At 41.5% G+C, this 24,951-nt stretch overlaps 1 protein-coding gene across 1 annotated transcript in view; it reads right to left on the reverse strand.

Annotated features, from left to right (window-relative positions):
* The window catches only part of nhsb (Nance-Horan syndrome b (congenital cataracts and dental anomalies)), a 48,753-nt gene that overhangs the window by 8,336 nt on the left and 15,466 nt on the right, over positions 1-24,951 (reverse strand). The window contains exons 2-3 of the mRNA XM_071900425.2: positions 1,161-1,313; positions 531-667 (exon numbers count right to left, since the gene is read on the reverse strand). Coding sequence (XP_071756526.2) covers positions 531-667; positions 1,161-1,313 — 290 coding nt within the window. The remainder of the gene's footprint in view (positions 1-530; positions 668-1,160; positions 1,314-24,951) is intronic.

A 24,951-nucleotide genomic window follows, 5' to 3' on the forward strand; every position in this document is an offset into this window, starting at 1 on the left:
GAAAAACATATTTAAGATGATCAGTAATGACCCTTGTTTAAACAGAACTTTGTTTAAATCAGTTTTTGCAATTTTGCAATGCAGATGCCAGTGTTTCCCAAAGCCAGGTCCTTGGATTGGTGCTGGATGTTAGCATATTGCTGAACCCCTGGGCTGGTTGTCTGCAACAGACTATTCTCTACAAAGGTTGACACTGGCTTTGTCTAAGAATAAGTAGTCCCTGCAGGTAGGAGCATCACAAATTAAGAAGCTCTGGTCTATGATGGACAGTCGCCATGCAATAAGAAATTACCTCATCATCAGTGATTATTTCTGATAGCATATACTTCTATATGAGCAAATATGATTGCATTGGTCTTGGATATATCATATTATAGTCTATGTGGATATATGGCAATTGGAGACATTTTGTTTTTTAACCAAAGTGATGACATTAGATGCCATTTCAACCATTTCCTGAGAATTGCCCATTGATTGGTTGAGTGTAAGATATAACAAACTTTGATCGGTGTGAAGCATGTCGTCCTTACCGCTCGTGCCAGGCGACTCCTCTGTTGCCGCCGGATGGTGTGCGGTGAGGGGAAGGTGGGCATGGGGGGCGCCACTGAGATAGAGATGGTTACTCTGTTCCGCTCCCGACTGGTAGACCGCTGCCGCTGCTGTTCGTCTGTGACACACACACACACACACACACACACACACAAATAAGTACACACATGAACACTCACACACATTATGCACATGATTGAATGTACACTACCAGTCAAAAGTTTGGACACACCTGATTGAATGCACTATGTTTTTCATTATCTTAAAGCCATTTTGATCTAAAGGCTTATACTTAAATGCTTGAAATTAGTTTCTGAGACAAATATAAATAGTGAAGTTGATGGCTATGTATGAATTTATTTCCAAAGCATTGCCTTTCCATCAAGGCAAAGGGTGGTTACTTTAAAGAATCTAAAATATAAGATAGTTTTGATTTGTTCAATTTTATTGTTGTTGTTATTGATCACTGCATAATTCGATTTGTGTTATTTCACAGTTTTGATGTATTTACTATTATTCTAAAATGTGGAGAATAGTAAAAATAAAGACAAATGTGGTGTGTCCAAACGTTTGACTGGTAGTGTATATATGTAGACATCGGCTTCCCTCACCTCGGTGCAGGGCCCTGAGACTGAGCTGAGCGTGTCTGTGCAGCTCCTCTACACATGGTGGTCGGGTACAAGGATGAAACACGTTGTGCTGCTGGTGCCATGGAGCCTGATAGTGAACTGACAGCTTACTCTCTACATCCAGATTAGACACCGCTAAGGAGAGAGAGGGGAGAGACAGAGCAATTTGAAGATTTCACAGGATAAACTCAACACTGGGAAAAAATTCAAAGCTGGTTCGCTCACAAGGAGATTCATGTTTTTTTGTGTGATATTATTCATTCAAGGGAACAGGTTGTCTTTTGGCCTTGGGCCATAATATACAATAAAAATCATAAAATACCACAGGTCACCAAGGTAAGGAAACATCATAGATATTATAGCTGCTTTAATCCATAGTCCTTGAAATCAAACATTTGTATGACATGCCAACAGATGAGGCTCACCTTTCCACAAGTAGTGTCTATTCCACCAACACCACAGAGAAATTGCTATAAGCTGAGATCCAGGCCAGGTTTTGCCTTTTACCACCAACTAATGTATCCATGAGACTAAAGCCATCAACACATCAAAATACACCAAAGATAGAAAATGAGGAAAATATAATAAAGTGATCCTAAAAAATGATTTTTTAGGATTTTTTTTTTTTAAAGATTAGTGTGAAGAACACATTATGTCCCTCAGTATTTCTGTTATTTTGGAGTAAAAAGATGAGACCAGGCCATGCCACACCAGCAGGTGGCAGCTAAACCCACTTTCTCCACTGCAGCTGTGCAAAAACCAGCCATCTACTGTAGGTTTCCTTCAATCCTCCATCTTTGCTGCTGCTGTTATTTATTATTACCAAAACAATAAAAACACAAAAGCCCTGCTACCCTGAATCATAGAGCAACTAAAATCTCTAGCTTTCAATTTCCAGGGATCACAGGGATAAGAGGTTGATTGACAGAGATGGAAAGAGAGAGGGACTGCAAGTATCCATCTCTCTTATCTGCTCTCAAAGCCCCTTTAGCTTTCATTACGAATCCATCTATCTATTTCCATCCGTTAATTTAGAATTCAGAATGCAGTTGTGTCCTTGAGAGCCACACTGTACATCAGTAGCCAGGCAACCTTTCATTGCTCAACAAGACTAGCATTTGTCTGTAATTAAATCAGCAAGCTAACATCAGCAGCACTTGGCCCATTTTAGCTATTGCGTTGAAGAAGCACATAAAGCATATTCACACTAAGTAAACAATTACAGAGCTTTCTGCCTGAATCACTGTGAGGTAAACTAATGTGCAGTAAATAAATGTAGATACTGGTTCTCCCTTTCTAGATTGTTCTTGTTCCGGATATTCACACCTCTTGTCCTTGACATTCACCAATATATCTAATGACTATAAAACACGTCATAGAAAAGATTATGATCATGCACAGCCTAGCCACTCTGCGGCAGTAAAAACTCAGATCACATTTGGAAGGTGCAGAGATTGTATGGTTGGCAATATAGACACAATAATGACAGATATTTGGACATAATAGTGTCAATAATTTTGCTCATCGTGTTGCTTTCGCTGCTTTATGGACAGCCAATAAGTGTGACTTACTTTGGCTACAAATGGAAGTCTTCTGGTAGTTCCTTGTGTTAGCTACATCAAGTTAGTCTGCATAAGCTTTAGTTAAATTGGCACATTTGCAAAACCTGCTGCTTTTATTATTCCTGGTTGTAATTGGTAATTACCATTAATGGAGGTAGAAAGAAGGATAGAGCCGTAGAATATTGGAACCAGGTTGGAACAAAGGTGTTTCTTTGAAAACAGTCTGTAGAGGGTGCTGACCTAGTTGCTGTGAGACAGTCAAATGAGTGGATTTGTTACTATAGCTTTACTCCCTGCCTCCCTTCTCTTTTCCTTCATCTTTCTCTCTCATCCCCCTTTCCTTCTTTCCTCTCTCATATCCCTTATTCTCGCTCCGCTCTGTAGGTGTCTCATCATCATCAACATCATCATCACATTGCAGTGTTCTCATGAAGGCTGAATTACTCAGCAACATTTTCCCCGCTCTGTTTTCTGCTGTGCGTCATCAAAAAACAAAAAAACAAAAACAAAAACGAAATAACAGATCAGACCAAATCACACACACCCACACACACACACGCATGACCTTTACAAGCCTGTCTCTCTCTGAGGGAACACAAGCACGGCTTTGCAACATTACAGGGAGATGTCTCAATTCAGATCACAATTAAATACTGTAATGACACATAAACAAACTAGCACAAATACTGTATTGATACATAGTCACAAATTAGCAGAAACACACAGCCCTACCCCTTTCTACAGTATGTGTGGCATGTTTGGATCAAATCGGCACAGAACAGAAAATAAAACAAAATGCTTTTCCTGCATTGAACGACAGAATCGTTACTAAAGACTCCAACATTGATCAAAATGTGTCCTCCTCCTGATCCTATCCAGAGCTGGAAAACGGAAGAGGTGACTTGTGCAGTTTAGATTTTATTACTTAGCATGCAGCTACCAATCAAACTGATATTACAGAATACCTGCATAGCCAAGAAAACAAGTCAGCAAATAATGCAGTACTATATACGTTACACCTACAATAAGCAAGCCCTGTTAGATGTGGCTTGGTATTATACAGTCCATAGCCAGGCCGCATTCTCACATGAAATCACCAGTTTTAAGGGCAACACCTTTACCCTGTAGCAACAGACAAAAACAAACAAGCAACAGAATTTGTATTTCACACTGGACTGCTCTACACAGGGTGTATCCATGTTTCCCTCTTGACCGCTCACTCCAGTACCTGGCTGACCTCCCCTCAGGCTGCCTCTCACTGCCGAGCGCTAAAAAGGTTCCAAAAACATGAACAAGGACGTGATGGATTAAAAGTTATTCAAAATATCTTGTAAGAATCCATCAGGAAAACGGTGTACAAATGATTCCCAAAAAATGATTTCGACTGGATTTTCCTTTGACCACGAAACACGGTGATGGTGCAAGGAAGGACACAAGCAGGCAAAAAATCACAGAACAGTCCTTCAAGTCGTAGCGGGAAGAAGCAAAAAGCCAGTGATAAGAGGCATTTATGAGAATCGAGATTCTTGCATTCAACATTTTTTAGAGTTTCACCTTTCTAAACAGACCCCAGCTTCCCTACCTGCATTGTCCCGCTTCTGCCTTGCTCTTGCTATCCTGCTCCTCGTCTTTCTCCTCTGCATTCGACTGTGATGAAGCTTAAGCTGGGAGTTACCCATTAATAACCTCCAGGACTAGCAAAGACATGCTCAGACCCATCTCATCTGGAGTACTGCCTGGCAGAGGCTGCAGTTGACTGATGTACGACTGAACACGCACACATACACACTCATCAAATTCAGTCTCTCTCTCTCTCGCTCTCAGTCTATCGCCACCTCTCTCTCTCTCCCTCTCTGCCTCTCACTCATCATTCCTCTCCTTCTTTCTATTTTACCCCATCTCCCTTTCCCTCATCCTCGAATCTGCAGGTGCGGTGTCAGCAACTTGCAGTGTCATCATCAGGACTTGCATGCCAACAGCACCGATAGAACAGAGAGAGGAGAGGAGGGGTGGAGGAGAGGAGGAGAGGAGAGGAGAGAGAAGAGAGAAGAGGAGAGGATACAAGAGGAGAGGAGAGGAGAAGGGAGGAGAGGAGAGGAGAGGAGAGAGAAGAAGAAAGAAGAGGAGAGGATACAAGGGGAGAGGAGAGGAGAGAGAAGAAGAGAGAAGAGGTGAGGATACAAGAGCAGAGGAGAGGAGAGGAGAGGAAAGGAGAGGAGAGGAGTGGAGGGGAGAGGAGAGGAGAGGAGAGGACAGGACAGGACAGGACAGGACAGGACAGGCGAGGAGAGGAGAGGAGAGGAGAGGAGTGGAGGGGAGAGGAGAGGAGAGGAGAGGACAGGACAGGACAGGACAGGACAGGACAGGAGAGGCAAGGAGAGGAGAGAGAAGAAGAGAGAAGAGGAGAGGATGCAAGAGGAGAGGAGAGGAGAGGAGAAGAGAGAAGAGGAAAGGATACAATAGGAGAGGAGAGAGGAGAGGACAGGGAGAGGAGGTAGTAGGAAATGAAGAATGACACTGTAGAAAACAGCAAGTTCAGTCAATGCACCACGGGAAATAATATATTGTAACAGACAAGATCAGAATTTAGCAGAGACACAAAAAGCCAAAGCCAACTAAAGTCTAGCATGAGGATAAGAAGCAGACCGCAGCACAATGATTCAAGCCAGTTTTTACAGAAGACACATTGCTGTGCCAATAACCGGTCATCTGTGTTGACATTAAAATCACTTCCGGGCAGAATCATCATCCATGGAAGGAGCTGACATTTGCAATTAGTACACTGACTCTCCACCTGTCACTGCCTTGCTCGTACACTCCCTTTCTGCTATAGCTATACAATTGTGCCTCTTTCTCTCTGGTCCAGATGTGAGTGTATTCAAGTCATTAGTAGAGAATGTATTAGGGTTAGTATCTGGGTCAGGCAGCACACTCCCTATAGCGCTGGCTGGAGATCTTGTCATAGTAGACAGCTGTTATATAAGAAACACTAGCTGGCCAGTTCTGCAGAGGAAACACTGCATACTGTGGACCTACAACAGCACTGCAGACACACCACTCGCCACCTCGTTGGATAGTAATAATATTAATTTTCCACAGTGATATCAGTAGCACTTTTTCAAAGCAATGTTCAAAATGTATTTACGGGTTTGCAGGAATGACATTTTTTGCAGGAATACACTTGCAAGAATATACAATTTGCAGGAATATACTTGTTTGACATCAGCTTCTTACTGGCCGAACATAGTTGAACACAACTACTACCAAAACACAAATTCTGACAATTCTATAGATCGAATCCATTGTCAACGTCATTCAGAATAACTTTCACATTATTTATTTCACGTTATTTATGTTTTCTGTATACCCTTGTTGTCCAAAGTTGTGCCAATGACACAACATATCCATAGTACATTGGCCCACCCATCATCATCATCATCGTCATCATCATGATCATCATTGTCATCATCATCATCATCATCATCATCATCATCATCGTCATCGTCATCATTATCATCATCATCATCATCATCATCATCATCATCATCACCATAGTCATCATGAGGGAAAAAGAAAATTCAGAATGAATGTAAGAATAACAGATTATTAAAAAGGAGATTGGATGTTGGACGGAAGGCTTTTTCAGTGGTTTCCTGACTTCATGTCTGCAACATGTTGTGACTTTACAGCAAAGAATTTTATTACATTAATTCGCCAAAGATGCATTTGTATCGCACTGAAAATTCACTATGCACAGGTGTTTGTGTTCCCTGATTGTTGTGAATAGCCTGTACAATTACAATATATTGCAATCATGCTGGATACATATGATTATATCCAGATAGATGTCAATCAGCTTATAACATTGCTACAGTACAATATTACCACATAGTCCTATACCTCTCTTAATGAAAAGTTATTTAACAGAATAAACAGTGGTAATAAATACCACATACTAAACAGGTCAAAACGGTGAAACACTGAAACAAGCTTAAAGAAACTGAGTGATGTGACAGACGGTACCTTTAGATCGCACAGGGACACAGCCTAGACCCAGGCAAGCCAAAGCCATGGCCAGCAGCTGTCCACTGTCTCCCTCCTTCTTTTTCCTCTCTTTTTCTTTCTCTCTGCTTTTCCCTTTTCTCTTGCAGGCAGGCTCCTTATTACCGGACTGTAACCATGTCAATAACGCTACCTCATTCACTCACGCACACCCAGAACCCTTCTGAAAACATTCCTGTACAGTCCAACATCCAGACTAGCAACATCTGCAGACACAGACCCTCCCCCTCCGCCCCCCCCCACCCATCCCTCCCGCCCACCTGCTGTCTCTGCTCTCTGCTCCCTTCAGCTGGCCCAACACACCATTGAAAAGCAATAGATCTTCGTTGTCCATTGATAGGTGGACAGTTTACCTTGGCTTCACCGAGAGCTAAAAAAAAAGTCACATTGCGCTCACGAGGAACAGAAGCCCCTTCATACCCAAACACTTCTCTGTCCAGTCTGAGCCGTCCCTGTGATTCACCCCCATCAGCTGCTCTCAGATGGTAGGGTCCCGCCTGGGCATGGCCTGTCCCTGACTGTAATCTCTTTATGATGCAGTAATATGGGAGAGGGGGGGGATTCAGCCACAAAGTATTAATGTATTAATCCACCACATGCTGGGAATATGTATCACATGCTCAATCTTGCTGCCACCGAGGAATGATGATCTAAGTGTGTGGGTGTGTGTGGGTGATTTTGTGGCCCAATCTATCCCAGTCAGATAATCGATGAACATTAGATCAGTGAGACAGAAGCCAATACCAATAATTCCAAAAAGAAAGAGAAAGGAGATGAATCTCAATACAGTTCAGAGTCCAAGTCGAGAAAACATAGTCTTTGTCTTTCTCCACTGATTATGAGGAGTCGACATCCCCTCGCTCTTGGTGAATAAACAGTATGACACACATAAACAGAGAGAGAGAGAGAGAGAGAGAGAGAGAGAGAGAGAGAGAGAGACAGAGAGAGAGTATGTGCGCCCTGCCTGGTAATCTGCTGTAATCTGGAGCTCTGGCAGTTTGCTGACCTTGGAGTAGAGCTGGTGGAACTGGCAGTCTGCTAGAGGAGCTTTCAGCCTCCCACCGTGGCTGGGAATGACACAGACGCACAAAAATATCTGCACACATACAAACACACCTCCACGTGTGCATAAACCGCACCCGTTTTGAATATCAAATGCACGGAGGGTCCGCTAGTAGCTTTGAACATCAAGGAAGGAGAGAGATAGTTGCTTCAGTGATTTAGCTTTCCCAAACACAACTGCTGTGAGTCCTTTAACATCTTGTTGCTCCTGGGGTTTTTTTTTTTTTATCAGTTGGAGTGTGGATTAATTTATGAAACATTAGGGCTCGATCACAGACCTTTTAACCCCATGTGAGCTGGATGAGCACGTCCTGCTCGAGGAGGTTGAATCAGTAAATCTGTCTTTTAAATCACTTTTTAAAACTAACTTTTATAGACTTGCATTTACGTAATGATCTTTTATTAATTGTCCTTGACTTTCCTTTTTATGTTTTACTTTGATGCTTCTTGCTTTGCTTAAATTGTCTCACATTTTCTTATATCTTATATCTGTTGATTTTTGTTTTTATTTACTCCTCCTCCTCTTCTTCATCCTATGAAGCTCCCCAACTTTGACTACTTTCAAAACTTTTTGTTCTGCAATGCCTATGCATCTTGATCATTATTCCCTTTTTATGCATTTTAATTATTTATTATCTCTTCTTATACACTTTATCTCTTTTTATTTGATATGTTTTATTTATCTGATCATGTATTTCTTATGTAATGTCTTATATACCTTGTGTAAAGCACTTTGAATTGCCTTTGTGTACAAAATGTCCTATAAAAATAAACGTGCCTTGCCTTGCCTATGATAATGATGATAATGATTATTATTACTATTATTATGACTAGTACTACTACTACTACTACTACTAATACAGGGTCCACTTCAGTGATGTTTAGTTGAACTTGGCATTCCCCATTTGACAACTACACCTGCTCCAGTCAGCATACAGCCTGTTTATGGACTAAGACTGAAGCACACAGCTATATCAGAACTGCTGAGGAAAATGAAACTATTGAGAGACAGAGGAGGAAGCCGTGTTTATAATATACGATGTATATAATGTCTCTCTGTTTCTGTTTCTTTGTACCCTTCTGCTTCTCTCTTGCACCTGTCTGTCCTCTCTGCCTTGCTAGGTCTGTGTCTATATTTGTCTCTACCTATTTGTCTCTAGCCTCCTTCCTCACAAAGCGAATAAATCATACTAGAGGAGGTTGTTATCCCCCCCCCCCTCCTCTCTCTTTCCCTATCCCCCTTTTCCCCAGCTGCACACCTGCACTATTGTTCGGTCTCCTCTCCGTCTCCCTCCCCCTCATCCCCTCATCCTGCCCCTATGACCCACACCACATTCATGTTGTAACAGGTGCGTGTGTGTGTGTGTATGTGAATGTTACTGTGTGCGTGTGTGTGCTTTGGGACGCCACCCATTTCTCTAAGGGTTGAGGCCCATCTGTAATGCCAAGCAGGGGTGAGGCACAGTGGCCGACAATACAGCTGAAAGTCTTATTTATAGCATTCTACACGTCACCGTGAGCCCGACAAGCCAGGGAAAATATCAACAATGTAACAGCAGGTTAAATGTCCATGGGATTATTTTCCTTGCTCCCCGCACGCTGTTTACCCAATACAACAGCCTCCGCCGAAAGCTTTCCTATACTGCCTCTTAGTGGCACAGCATGAACACTACACAGATACACTGTTCACTGGCAGAGCTGATGCTGTATGTGTGGATTGGTCTGCGTTGAAAACCACCTCAGTGAAATCCAGCGCGGATTTGTGAATGCCGCCATATGTTTACAGTACCACAATCCTATGGATATATTTTCTATATGTTTTGACTTAGAGATTTTCTATAGAGATGATCGCACTGAAAAACAAGTCAGTAACCAAGCCAAGTACATAGTAAACACCAAAATGGAGAGGACAAGGATTGGCTACTGTCCGCAAACAACAAAACAAAAATGTCTTAATTTTTGCCTGAGAAGCAAGACGCTAGCATTATAATAGACAACTCACCCATTCTCCCTTTTGCTTTATCCAGTATATATATGGACCATATATATTTTGTTGACTGTAGTCTTTGACCTTGTTGTTTTGGCTCAGTTGTTGGCTCATGATTAAGACAAAGCAGCAACTGTATACACTGACATGTAACAGAAAGTGCTTCAATGGATGTAAACATAAACAATTTTACAACATATACTGTGAGGATTTTGTAGTTGGGTGGAATAGAAAACGAAAAGACGGTTGCATTCAAGGTATTTAAAATATAATTGGCTTACACATCAATGTCACATGGCTGACAGCGAAGCATTACCAAATTAACAAAAAAAACAAAAAAAAACAACCCACAGTAAGTTTCTGTGTCAGTGGACATATAATTGCTGAGAAAAACAGCAGCAGCAGATCAATGTTTTATCATCGCATGTTGTTGCAGAACCTCCTCTCCTCACTCAACCTTTCTGGGGCTTCTGTGTTTCCCCAATCCTCATCAATATTGCAGAATTGTTCCTAAAGAGGCAATAATCAGGGAAGGAAATATAGAGAGAATAATGGAGTAGAATGTTATTCTAGTGTAGCGTAAACTAGGGAAAACATAAAAAACATGGACATAATATACAATAATATAAACATTAATAGGCTTAGGCTGTATAGAATAGAGCAAATTTGTTCTATTCTATTCTATTCTATTCTATTCTATTCTATTCTATTCTATTCCACCTGGTCAATATTAATTCCTGTATGTTTTGGCAGAACAGTGTATTACTTTGACACTGCTGCACACACCAACATGGATGCATATAAATAAAATAAAATAAAATAAAATAAGCATGAATTTCCAAAATGTATTAGTAATCTCATCTATCTAGACACAAACCATACACAAACTACGCACACACACACACACACACACACACACACACACACACACACACACACACACACGAATCGTCAAAGAGGACAAAGAGCAGGGTGCAGGTTTAGTTGAGGCACCAGACCAGGTCACCTGGGGTCTTTGGGTTTGGATTAAATGTTATGACTGTCAAGTCACATGCTGTACACTTGTCCGCTTGCGTAAGTTACTTAGCATGGATTTTGGTGAATCAACCTAATGGCTAGAATGGAATAAACAAATCCTTTGGTTCTCTCTGTTTCTCTCTGAGCTTTGACAGCCACTGTACCAGACCACACATCAGATAAATGACATCCATTGAGTGCTTGGTGAGCAGGTTTGGGCTGATGCCATAGTCGTTGGTTTTATTGATACCAGGTTGGGGTCAATTCATGAATGAACTCATCAATTACAGTTCAACGGAGGAATTGGAATTTAATTAGAATTTTACAAAGTTGAATTTAATTCAGTGAAATTACGTGAAATTCCATGTTTTTTTTTTTTTTTTACCACATATCTGAAATTACATGTAATGTTATATATTATCAATACTGAATCATAAAATGTTAAAGGTTCCTTTCAGGTGGTATTTGATGCATAATATGTAATCGTAATACATACATTATGAATGTATTTGATTTGTTTAACTGTCTTTTATTTAATTCGTAATGTTTAATTTATAATGTTTAGTAAGTCAAGACAACCTCTCTTAGAAGTGAAATTTCATGGAATTTCATGGAATTCAATTCTGTTTCCTGTCATTCCAATTCAATTCCAGATATGTTTCCTTAGAGCTGGATGTAATTCCAATTCCAATTCCAACTCCAGGAACTGAATTGGAGTTTATCGTGCATTCTCAATTCAATTCATGAATGGTCCCAACCCCGATTGATACTGTCGTCTCTGGGTGTGAGCCTCCATAGTGCAGCTTCCAGTGGGACGTACAGTCTTCAGCCTCTGTGCCTGACTGGCAGAGCCACAGTTAAGCCTGTAAACAACATGTTTAGTCCGCAGCACTACAGCAGGTGTCTGTGAAGGAGCCTTTCTTGTTTTCTTTCCTCCATAAACACAGCACAACATCTCATATCACCTCAGCATAGACCAGCAGCAGGAGGGTGGGAATAAATGCCACTGTCATGCCAATAGTGGTGCTGGGTGTGTGTGTGGGTAAGTGTGTGTCTTTGTGTTTGTGTGTGTGTGTGTGTGTGTGTGTTCATTTTCATATTGTTCTGTGTGCGCTTGGCAAATGGAGTTCAGCCAGCATATTCTGCCACTGCGTGTGTGTGTGTGTGTGTGCGTGTGTGTGTGTGTTTGTGAACGCTTCAGCCATGTTGGTGGAATGGCACAAGACAAGCCATCGCCCATGTTATTTTTAACTGCGTGTCTCCATGGAAACCGGCACTATGCTGGGAGGGGGTGATCTCCTGCTGTGCGTGTGCTGCAGAAGATTCCTACCGCTGGTCATAGTGTCTATGGGCGTGTGTGACTTTGTGTGTGTGTATGTGTGTGTATGTGTGTATGTGTTTATGTGTGTGTGTGTGTGTGTGTGTCTGTGTGTCTGTGTGTGTGTGTGTGTGTGTGTGTGTATGTGTCCGTGAATTATTTTGGTGGCATAATTTCTTAATACAGCAGTTCAAATGAAATGTAAATAATGTCTTTATATTAGTTTTTCTGAGCTTAGTCTGTGTGTCACATCCGAGAGAGAGAGAGAGAGAGAGAGATAGAGAGCGAGAGAGAGAGAGAGCAACAGACAAAGTGAAGGGAGGGAAAAGGGCTTCTGAGGCAGCCGAGGAAGCAACATCACCTGACCACAGGGGAGTCTGCTACTCCAACCTGGAGTAACCCGAACTGGGCTACAAGTTCAATAAATACACTGTCTACTATCATCTGCCATGTCTCATTGTAGCTACAGTGACGTGCAGCTCTGACCACAGAGTAAACCACACAGTAAACTGTGGATTATTGAGCTGCTTTCTTTTTCATATCATGCTACAAAACCATCACATACATAGAGCCAGTTATAAAAAGGGCTGCAAAAATTTAATGTCTAGTGGAGAGCATATGATAAAAAAAAAATCATCAACTGAATGCGATTACTTTTGTTCCTACATGCTTTACAAGATCAATACTGACGTTCCATTATAATCAATGGATCAATGAGTGACTAAGGTATCCTTCTATTTGAGAAGGTGTTGATTTAGGGGGTTTATGTTGGATAAGGGCGTTCTTCTATACGTCTAGCTTCAGAAGCCATCCGACAGTTATCTACTGAGCGAACGTAGTCGTTTCTATGGAAACAACTTAAAGATTAAAGCTGTGAAGAGTGAGAGCCGCGCCAGTGTGATTCCCACAATGCCTTGTGCCTGGGGATCTCAGAGAGAGAGAGAGAGAAAAGAGAGAGACAGACAGAGTGGGACACAGAGACAGAAGAGTGAGTGTGTGAGTGTGTGTGTGTGTGTGTGTCAGCTCTGGAGGTGCTGTGCTACAAATCCCCTCTCTATTGTGACAGCTCACATGACCAGAAACACTAAACTCAGCATCCACGCACAAACACGCATGTTTGCGCACACACACACACACACACACACACACACACACACACACACTTCACGAGCATCACTGTCCCTAATTGGAGCATGGCATCCTACCTCCTCCTCTCTCTCCTCTCACACTCTCTCTCCATCTCTTTCTGTTTTCTCTATATCTCTTTCCATCCAATCATCCATTTGCATCTTTTCCTCTTTTGGATTTAATGTATGTGCCTTCTCCCCATGTTCTCCCTCTCTCTCTCCCTTCCTCTCTCCCTCTCCCTCTCTCTCCCCTCCCCCTCCCCCTGGGTGATGCCAGTGCTGTTGTCAGGCTGGAGCTGAAAGCAGCCAATCGCGTGGCTCTGTGCTGAGGAGCTCTGGGGTGATGTTAGGCAGTTTCACGCTCATACGCTGAGCTCTGCCAAATGTAGGTCATGCTTCTCCTCTCTCTCTCTCTCTCTCTCTCTCTCTCTCTCTCTCTCTCCTCTCTCTTTCTGTCTCTCTCTCTCTCTCTCTCTCTCTCACAGACAACACATACACACACAGAAAACTCTTCACCCCTTCACACACAAGCACACACACACATGCACACGACAGGTAAGCATGCGTGCACCTTCATCCCATGGAAGACCCACTATGTGCATGTACACACACCCACACACACACACACACACAGACACACACACACCCATAGACACACAGACATATACACAAACACACACAACCCATCCCTACACACACACGGTCCCACACAGGGTGGGGTGATACTGTACTCTCTGCTGTTTGGTAACAACGGGTGGATCTGTTTCCTACAGGAGGATTCATAAGATGTTGGGACACATTTATTTTTCTTGAGAGCAAAATCAATAAAGGATGAAACAAAAAGTACTTTTATCTTCTTCCTGAACTCATCCTGAATTGCTATTGAGAGCATATGCAAGTCTGTGGTGCAGTATGGCGCAACCAGGGTTACGATGTGAAAAGGAACGAAAGGAGCGATATTATATTATATATAAGACAAATCAGAGACCTGCGCCAAACACTGGACCAATACTGGGGCTGAAAATACACTGAATGTAAAAAAATATTAGGAACACTTACTCTTTTCACAAAGTACACTGATGAGGTGAATCCAGATAAAAGCCATTATCGCTTATTGATTTCCCTTATTAAATCAATACCAATCACAAAGGAAGATGGAGATAAAGAAAAGCAGATGAGTGAGAGAAGGATTTTTAAGCTTTGAGGCAATTGAGATGTGGATTGTGCGAAAGGGGCTGCAGCTCAATATCAGGAAGATGCATGTACATATTTATGTTAAATGGTCAGTGAGCCGTAGTCCAACCTCTTCACTATTTTTGGTTTTAATTGTTTGGTAGAGAGAGTGCATTGTGAATTAACAAAAAAGGGCTGCAACCCAATAATATCCGGAAGATGTCCCTAAATATTTTGTACATTCAATGTCAGTCTCATATAAAAAGGGTCCGCAGGATTGATCTATAGGTTCAGTTGGTAAAGATACCACACCATGTGGATTGGATGCCCTGTCCAAGCTCACATAATACACGCATCATGTGATCAGGGATGTGAAGTCAGTGATAAACAACTGTGATAAACTGACATACATACTAGACATACAAAATAGATGCCGCCTCTGTTGTTTGTTCCAAAAGCTCAGCCTGAAGACAACACTTGTCACTACATTCACATTCTTGCAGTCATTCTACTGTGGCCCGTTCCTGCCACCTCAGTGGCATTTTGGGTGTGTGAGTCACGAGGCTGTAGTCAGCTCAGCCAATCAGAAGTCACGTAACATGAATGGCAAGCCTGAAGTCAGATCCACCAAACAGAAGCAATGTGTTATCACAAGAGTCAATCCTGCCTCAGCTGGCTTGGTCCCAGATGTAAGCAAGGCAGTGAATTATTGGCTGTGGCCCAATTTTGAACAATTTAATTATTTAATGTAATATAAAAATCCAAAAAAGGATCAAACCTGTATATTATAGCTGAATTAACTTTCTAATTCACAAGTTTACCAGTATTAGATTTGCATTAGTGTGTGCAGAGTGTGGCCATAAGTGCAACTTTCCCCCACTCCATCGAAACTTGGCTTCAAAGGCACGCTGCCTTCCTGGCCCCCCCGGTGATAACACAACAGTCAGAGTCCCCAAATCTCCAGCCTTAAGTCATCACTCACACATCCACCTCAGAGGAGCCGGCTTTACTGCTGCTTTAATATCCAGATCTGCCTAACTTCTAAATCTCTCCACAATGAGGAGATCTGGACATCTGACATAGATTGGTGCTGTTCAACCTAAGAAGTTCAACTTTACTACTAATGCTGTTTCACATTAAAACGCTGATGTGTGAGTTCCTCCACCCCAGTGCAATCTGCCTGGGTGTATAGTATGGTGAATAAATCCACAGGTTTGTGGATATGATGCTTTATATAGCTGCACCTGTATTTATTGGCTGGATGTAAAAAATTTTTACTCTTTCCACACATAGATATCAGCCAATCAAAAATAATGACACTATGAAACTTGTGAAGCCTGCTGTTCAGCTCCTCCCTGCAGCAAATCATTAAAGGGATAGTTCACCCTAAAATGAAATATTTTTGGAGTGAACTTTTAACTATGGAATATCTTTATTTCATACATTTTCAATATATTTTCCTCACTGACAATTCCGTGTGCACTCTCTACAGCGACATACAAGGTAAATATTCGACTTTCGGACCCACAGTGCGATTATTTGGCTACAAAACACATATTATGCTGCACAAGCTATTTGGAGAAATTTGCACATTTAAATTTTTTTTTTGAGCTATATAAAGATGCGCCATTAACTTCAGTAGTTTTGGAGAAGGCTGAGATGTGTGTTTGGTGGTCCTACCAACTTCAATGGAGTTTCGACTGACATGGCAGTGAGAAGATAAGGACTGAATTTTCATTTTGGGGTGAACTTTTCCTTTAAGGTCTTTTTTCCCTTTTCATTAATCTAGAATTGTCTAATCAAGAGTCAAAAATGGCAGGCAAACCCAGTATAATGGAACAAAATAAAGTTTCTGTTGGCAGGCCTTGTCTATTAATCTTAATTGATGTACTTCTGAAGCCTTCAATCTCTATCTGTTTCACCACCTTCTCTTCCTCTCTCTCTCTCTCTCTCTCTCTCTCTCTCTCACACACACACACACACACACAGACACACACACGCATAATACCTCCTGCCTCATGCATGCGCTGACAAGACCATCACCCGCATACCTGTGTTGGAGGTACATAGCAGCGCCCTATAGCCACATACAGGGTTACTGCAAGCATTCAAATTTCAGTTTCGGTTACTTTTCAGACGTAAATTTACACTGGTCATACCTCAAATTATTTGTGCATGGTGGGGTTGCCAGAATAAATTGTAGTTTGTGGACAAGATCTGTTTGTGTATTGACATTTGGCTTCCCATTCATGGCTTACGGGGGGAACCTTTCTTCTTAAATTGCTTTGTTGTGGGATACAAATTAGCATTACACCATGAGCTGCTGGCGAATACTCCCCTGACATGCACGCACGCACGCACGCACGCACGCACGCATGCACACGCACACACACACACACACACACACACACACACACACACACACACACACACAAAGCTCCTCCTCAGAGACAGAGAATCATTTCTACTTCCCTGGGTTGCCACTGCTAGGTTGACCTATTTTTGTCCAGACCTCTCTCTCTCTCTATTCCTCTCTCTGTCTGTCTCTCTCTCGCTCTCTCTCTCTCTCTCTCTGTAGCCCCATAATTCACCCTGCTTAATAATTCACAACCACTTTATAAGCCTCCACTCTACTAAACGACAAGGCTCAGGACAACAACAACAGTTTTTACAGATGCATTTCGCAAAAGGCGCATAAATGAAACAATGTGTACATAATATCATATATGCAGCAGGGGAAGGATATATATAGGATGAGAATGGGAGAAGGATATATAAGCTACTTGTGGAAGCTCTAGCTCTAAGAGGGGTAAGTTGGGTAGTGATTTACATTCACCGCATCACATTCATCACTTTTTGGAGGATAAGAGAATGGAACGAAGGAAGAAACGGAGAGACTGGGGGTGGGAGTAGGGTGGGGTGGGGTGTTATTGTAAAACCACAGATTATTTGCAAGTCTATGCACAGACTCACTCTGCCTGATGTGATTGGATGGCCGGATTGGGCAGGAACCAATAAGGGCATCGGGAGGAAGAGAGCAGCAGAGCAGGCATAGAGAGAACTCTAGCTGATGCTGGGCACACCCTGTAGCCTCTGTGTGTGTGTGTGTGTGGGTGTGTGTGTGCATTTGCCCATGTGTGCATACGTTTGAAAACAGGAAATTCCTTCCAAATGAAAATGCCCAGACTCCTCACTTTCTATCTACCGCGCCCCCTTTAAATCTCCTCCCAAGAGCCTATATGCGGAACAAAGACACCTACTATAATATATTCCGTACCCGTATTGTCATCGCAATATAAATAACACCTGCACCTATGCAGTTTTTTCTGCGCATGCCTGTGTGCATCTCTGAATTTGAGATAGTTAATTCTGAAGTCGTCCTGAGTTCTATTTTTATCTATCTAAAAGAGTTGTACGCCGCAGCAGTCGATACAGGTTTAAGGGCTTTAGTGGGAAGAGGAACTAGGCTGACCAAATGATCTAGTCTTAAGTCGAGACCAGGACATTCCATTAGATTAAAAACAGCCTCATCACTTCACTTCCACGCTATAGTTTCCGCAATAGCATGGCGACACTAATAAGAGAGCAGAAAGAGCCGGGGTGTCGCGTGCGTGTGTGAGTATGATGCTATAGTCTGATCAATGTGACAGTGAGGGTGAGTCTCCTAGAAGAAACCCATCCTTATTGCTCTTCTTACACACTGCCACACACACACACATAAACATACTCTCTCTTTCTCTCTCTCTCACACGCACACACACACACACACACACACACACACACGCTACTGTACAATAGGTGGGTACAGTTCCCTTCTATCTCCTTCTCTCATCATCTCCCTCCCCTCGTCCTTTCATCTCCTGGTCTCTCCTCTCTTCACCACTGCTTCCCCCCCCCCCCCCCCCCCCCATCTTCCCTCTGCTCTCCATTCCTTCTCTCCGGCTCACGGTTCAGTCAGGCAGGGCCGCATCTCGGAGGCCAACCAACCGTAATGATCGCATTGTCTCTGCTCCACCTCCTCAGCCGACCAAATACCGCCGCCTATACTAGCCAATCAGCATCTCAGCCATCACAACAAGACAACAGTCATCCCAGGAATTCAAAAACGGGGGAAGCTTCAAACCACAGGAACGCACAATGTATTGATGATAACCATAATGCTAGTCACTGATTCATACTCATGAATTCCTTATAGGCACCCAGACTTATACCCAACATCTGGGACTGTCTTCTTGAATGTCCTTAAGTTCACACTATGCATGTTTATACCTTTGGATGTTGGTAAAAATTCCTGATGCTGACGCAATTCTTGAAACTTTCCTATCATACTAAAAGTTTAGAGCGTGAGTAATGTGGAGACAAATCTCTGAAGGTTTCTGCAAAACCAGCGCAAATGTCCATAGGTTAATCTGCATCAATCCATCTGCCACTGGTACTCTCCTTCCTTAAAACATGTAGCCTAGCCTATATCTGCTGTATGTGTGTCTGTTAATTTGTCAGTAAAAATTTTAATTATGGTCCAGTTACTGTAAGTGGGTAACAGAGACAGACATAGTATAGTGTTAGCCAATATCTTTTGAGATTGTAAAAAGCTGTGAAGCGAACTAGTGGTAGTTAGCTACTCTTTAGCTTAGCTCACATACAAGAGGATGAGAAGTGAGAAGCACATGGGATGGTGGATAGTGTTGGAGCCATTTCAATTAATGAACATATTGTAAATATTTTCTAAATAGTTCCACTGGCTGAGACTGATACCAGCCTAAGCGTGATGTAGGCTAATATATCTGCAGTGATAGCTTAAATGAACCAGGTGTGCGACAAACAAGCAAAGAAGACGCCACCGAGAAAAGGTTTTTCAACCACATGCTCCATCTTTTATTACCTTTGTTAATACTGATACTTTGAATCATTTTCTTTAACCTACCTTATCCTTTTTGATTTGAACTTGACGCAAGTCCGCGATATGTAGGCTACACATACATGCTCATTCAAACATTCATTCACTTCATCTGGACCCATATGAGACCTACAAGCAAACCCATCTCATGGTAAGAAATGTAACTTACAGATATGCATGTTGGAAGTCTTGTATGGCGTCTAAAATTGAAGTTGAACATAGAAAACCAGAACAGGCAGTAGTAGTAGAGGGTGGTGCATATAACAAACAGCATACAATGTCTGAAAAACAGCTTCACAACACAAATTTTCATGTTTTTTCAGTTAAAAACAATCAATTTCCAAGAGTTTTTTTTATTCAGTTTTGCTAAATAAATCAACACACTGTTCCAATCCTGGCATACATTACATACCTATGGAAGTGACTCCTGAATTTGCCCTGTAGCTGCTATCAATCTCTTGTTCAAGTGTTATGAATGTGTTAGTTCATGTCACCTCTTACCAAATAAAGTTCCTTACTCATTAAAATGACACGTGGGACTGTATACATGTATACATACAGCCCCTTTGAGTCCAGATAAAAACATAGTGAGCAGTTGGAGCCTGGGAAGGTGGCAGGGGACGGGCGCATGGATAATCACCTCGAGAATCCACTGAATGATTCTGACAGCTTTGAAAGGGTTGGAGATACAAACACAGATTGTAAACCCTGCCAGGGATTTCACGTTGCATTTAATCCCCTCGGAGTTCAAGTAGATTTGAGTGGGGTAAAATGTGCCTTTGTGTGTGTGTGTGTGTGTGTGTGCAGAAAAGTATTCATAATGTTGGGGTATGGCGTGGGGGGTAGGAACAGAGCTTTTCAAGATCACAAGTGCACAAGTGTTTCTTATTTTCTCACCCATAAGATACACATTATGCTTCGGTTGTGTAAAAGCAGTGGTGGGTACAAATATGCAGTTTTCATGTCACATTTCATCAGTAGTGTTACAGGCAGATGGTTTGATTAAGCCACTAAGAGTCCAGAAAGCAGCAAAAGGCATCAGGCAGAAGGGTAGCTGAGGTCATCAAGGCCTTTGGGGGAGGTTGGGAGGAGGGAATAAGGATTACTGAGGACGGGAATCTATGACTGTACATCCGTTTACCATGTCAGTCCTGGTTTTTATTTATTTACTTTTTTTTTTCTTCTTTCTGTGTATACAATGTGAAAGACAATTCCACTGCATTTCAAAGCCTCTTCATCTACTTGGAGCCAAAAACTGGTTCTATGGCAGGAGCAGGGTTTTCATATGGAGAAAAATCACAGTCCATATAGCTGTTTGTTTGCTCTTGTCTGATTGTGTTTCCTTTAATGAAGACCAGGCTGTGATCTGGGCTTTGAAGAGTAAAGTGATCCTCGTCTTGTACATTGCACAAGACAATGGGAGCTGATTGGCCTGGTTTCACTAATGAAATAGACTCATTACTAAGATGACCTCTAACCACATAAATACATGCACACACGAATTCATGCAGGCATGCACCCATGTAGACTTATCAAGTCATGCAATGGAAAAGTCCAGGGGTTGGGGGGAAAAGGTTGGGTTGGGATTTACTTAATGAAAAACTAATCCACTGTTCTTATATAGATCATTTCCCTGCAGCCCCTCCCCCCTAAAAAAAAAAAAAAACTAAAAAGAAACAAATAAACAAGTAAATAAATAAATAAATAACATCCAATAAACAAAAGAACAAAAAAAAAAAATCTGGGTCACACTGGATTAAAAACTTTTGTTTTTGGGTCAATCCAGCGACTGTAATTCAGTAAATGCCAGGATGTGTGATTACAGTAATGCCACTTTTGATTTATTGCTATAACTCACCTGCAACAGTCCCATAAAGCTTAAAGGGGAATGATCCCGATTTTGAGAATTCACATATTATTAGTTATTTCTGTGCCCCAGGACAGTTCAATCAATGTATTTGAATTTCCCACTCTTTCCTAAAGCAAGAAATGAGAGAGAGTACCTGTGAATTGGTGATGTGACTGCGATGTAAAAGCAGCGGTTGCTCCATAGACAATGAATGGGGCGCTGACTTTGTGGAGCCATAAGATGCTAAGTTGAGTTGTCACACCAAAATTAAGTTTATATTCTAGCATTGCTAACAGGTATGAACAAAACTTTAAACCTAATTTGGGTGCAAGAACTCAACAACAAAATCAGTGGCCCATTCATTGTCTATGGAGCAGTGCCAGATTTTACATCCCAGTGACATCACAAATTCCAGGGTTAGTTCTCCAGTTTCTAGCATTAGAAAAGAGTGATGCATGTTCACAAGCATTGACTGAACTGCCCTGGGACACAGGAATGACGCCACTGTATGAGAATCCTTAAAGTTAGTGTCATTCCCCTTTAGCAAAGGGGAGAGCAGGACATTAAAAGGGTCTGTGTGTTACATTAAAGATAGCTACCTGCAATAATAAGGGTGTCAGGACAAACTGTAATTGTAATTGTTGCTAATAACTCTCTCTAGATGGCGCGGGGTCATCAGTATGACAGCAACCTTGCAATGCCCATCATTATACAGGCCTTCACAGCTGTTAACAGATGCATAAAATTCCATACACTTCTGCACCTTTTGATTCTAGTAGATTATTTATTATCAAAGCTAAATTAAAATGGTTATGGTACTATATAAGTAGACTAAAATATAAATTAAGTGTTACACCTTAAATCATTCATCTACAAAATGGATTTGAACAAACAAAATTCAAAACAATTTCTTCACTTCTAAGCTAATAGTCACTGCTCGAAATCACTGTGGTGTGACTCAAATTGCTAAGATGGCAGTAAGATCAATCACAGTGATCCCGGGCAATTTTGAAAAAGCCAGTTTTAGCTAGAATTCTTACTGGTCACTGACATAATTATTCCAGATGGGATAAACCAGATGGGGAACTACTGTGTAGTAGTGACAATAACCAGACCTCTGTAATACTAACATTAGAAAAACTGTAAATATATGAGCACAATCCATGGTTATTTTAGCAATGGAAATTCACAACATAACATAACATAAAACTACAGAATGTCTAACACAATGACTTACTAGTCAATCTTTAAAGAAAATACTACTTCTAAAGTGACTTTAACAGAAAAAAAAACCTTTTCATCCCAGTGGGACAGTGAGCTTTCATGCAACAGTGTCTCACCAGCAGCATTAACCTGCTCATTAACAAGCTCTTATAGCTCAATCCTGCTCTCAATCCTGCTTCTCCAACAAAAGAACACAACATAATGAGATCAGCGCCAGTCCTATCTAATCTAGCTGTTTACTGTGGAGTTTAGCAAGGTATTTACTGGCTAAATCTGTTCAAAAGGCTTTGAACCTGTGGCTCTGGCTACATATCATCACGGCTTTACAAAACATATACTCAATATACTGCCACCATATGGGGTCCAGCCATAATAAATAATGGACACAGAGAACCTTGCTGAGTTGTGAGTGCATCAGTCGTTTTTGCACATTCACACAAATGAACAAATTGTCTGCAGTCATCTTGGTTTGTCCACTCTTAGATCAACCTCAGTAACAACCTGAGTCCATCAATGGAACAGTCACAGTAATGTTTTTATTGTAAAGATAAAAAAATGCCATAAGAATTAAAACCAAGTAGCTGAAGGGTACCATTTACAAATTCCCATTACTTAAGTAATTTATGGAGTTAAGGCATAAATGTGTAGCCACAAAGCTCTAGTGTCACTATTTACATGATTTCAATACAGTTGGATAACCAGTAAAACCAACACACTGGGTGGGTGAGTCATCTTTTTGGGTGGAGCTGTAGTACTTGCAAACTCCCATGAGGGTTCTGCATGTGCCAATACTTTTCTGTTAATTCATAACACACTCTGTCTGCTCTGTCATTGGGCTACAGCTCACTGACCATTTAACATAAATATACACACGCATCTTCCTGACAGTGAGTTGTAGCCACTTTTGCACAATCCACATCTCAATTGCCTCAAAGCTTAAAAATCCTTCTTTAACTCGTCTGCTTCTCTATACCTACATCTCCTCCTTTGTGATTGATATAGATTTAATAAGGGAAATCAATAAATGATAATGGCTTTTACCTGGATTCACCTCATCAGTGTACTCCATGAAAGGAGCAAGTGTCTCTAATATTTAGTACATTCAGTGCAAATGCCTATAGAATCAACTTATTTCCAGCAATGTGGTATAAATAATAATTACTGAAGGTAAGACTGCACTGTTCACTGCAATTATAAATATTAATCTATAATTATAGAAGCAAATTACACAATAAAAAATGTGCATTGAAGCAACATGCTACTACAATAAATGATTTGGTCCCGGTCAGTGAATATCATGGACATCTGTATGAGATGGAACAAGCAAGCAATAATACAAGCTAAAAGAACATTTCAGAATTAAACTGGAATAAAAATAGTTTGGTTATGTAGCAAGCTTCCATCTCATTAGAAATGGCCTGTTTTAGGCAGAGACTCTGACAGTACTATAATGAGCAGTTGAAGAGAGGAGAAAATGTATAATGCATTATCTCTCCTTTTATCCCAAGGATGAGAGGAAGGACAGTTTCTGTGGGACGTCCAAGTGTTGGTCATGGAGTTGTGCATCTGTATGTGTGTGTGTATATGTGTGTGTGTGTGTGTGTGTGTGTGTGTGTGTGTGTTCCCATATGTTTGGGTGCTTATCGCTGTGTGTTTGTCTGTCGTACGTGCATTTGTGTGTACATGGGTACGCATGTGCACGTCTGTGTCTGTGTGTGTGTGTGTGTGAAATCTTTTATGTATCTATGTACAGAGAAGAAAGTATCTGGCCTCCCCTAGTGAGATCTCACCTCGTGAAAACAGGGGACTCCCAACAGCAGAGGGAGAGAGAGAGAGAGAGAGAGAGAGAGAGAAGGGAAGCGCAAGGAGAACCAACTAGCCCTAAGAAACAGGTAAACAAATACGCAGCTCCTAATTTCTCTAAGCGTAATTCTTATAACTAAACAGCACACATAAGTTCTCAAATTTCTCTTGGAGTCAAAGGAACAAGTGTGGTACTGGCACCAAAATGACAAAATGACAATATACATATGGCGTTTACCATGTGTGATTATGACTGATGTGATTGTGTGAGATCAGGACTATCAGGGCCGTGACCCTGGTGCAATCATAAACAGCAGATGGTGTGAACGCACTGCACAAAGTTCGACTATCATTCTCAGGATCACTCCATCTGATCCACTGCAAACCATATGGCTCAGCTTCACTTCGACACGCGTGGATTAAAGGTCTAGTCTGCCCCGGCCCTGGACGGTTCGTTTTTTTGTAATCTCACATTGGGAAGGTGTAAACACTAGAGCTGCACAGTTTTGACAGTTTTTCGGAATATTTTCAACTGGGATATTAATTAGCATGTAAAGAATTTTCTCCGAAGTGCAGCTTGAGTTTTATTCTGGGGATTCTAAGCTGCACTAAAGTTTCTCTCTGATTCTAAAAGAAAAATACACTTATTTGTGGTTAGAATATTTGGCAAGTGCAGTTATTAAAGCAATGTT

This window comes from Centroberyx gerrardi, chromosome 1 (genome assembly GCF_048128805.1).
Source record: "Centroberyx gerrardi isolate f3 chromosome 1, fCenGer3.hap1.cur.20231027, whole genome shotgun sequence".
Taxonomy (NCBI): domain Eukaryota; kingdom Metazoa; phylum Chordata; class Actinopteri; order Beryciformes; family Berycidae; genus Centroberyx; species Centroberyx gerrardi.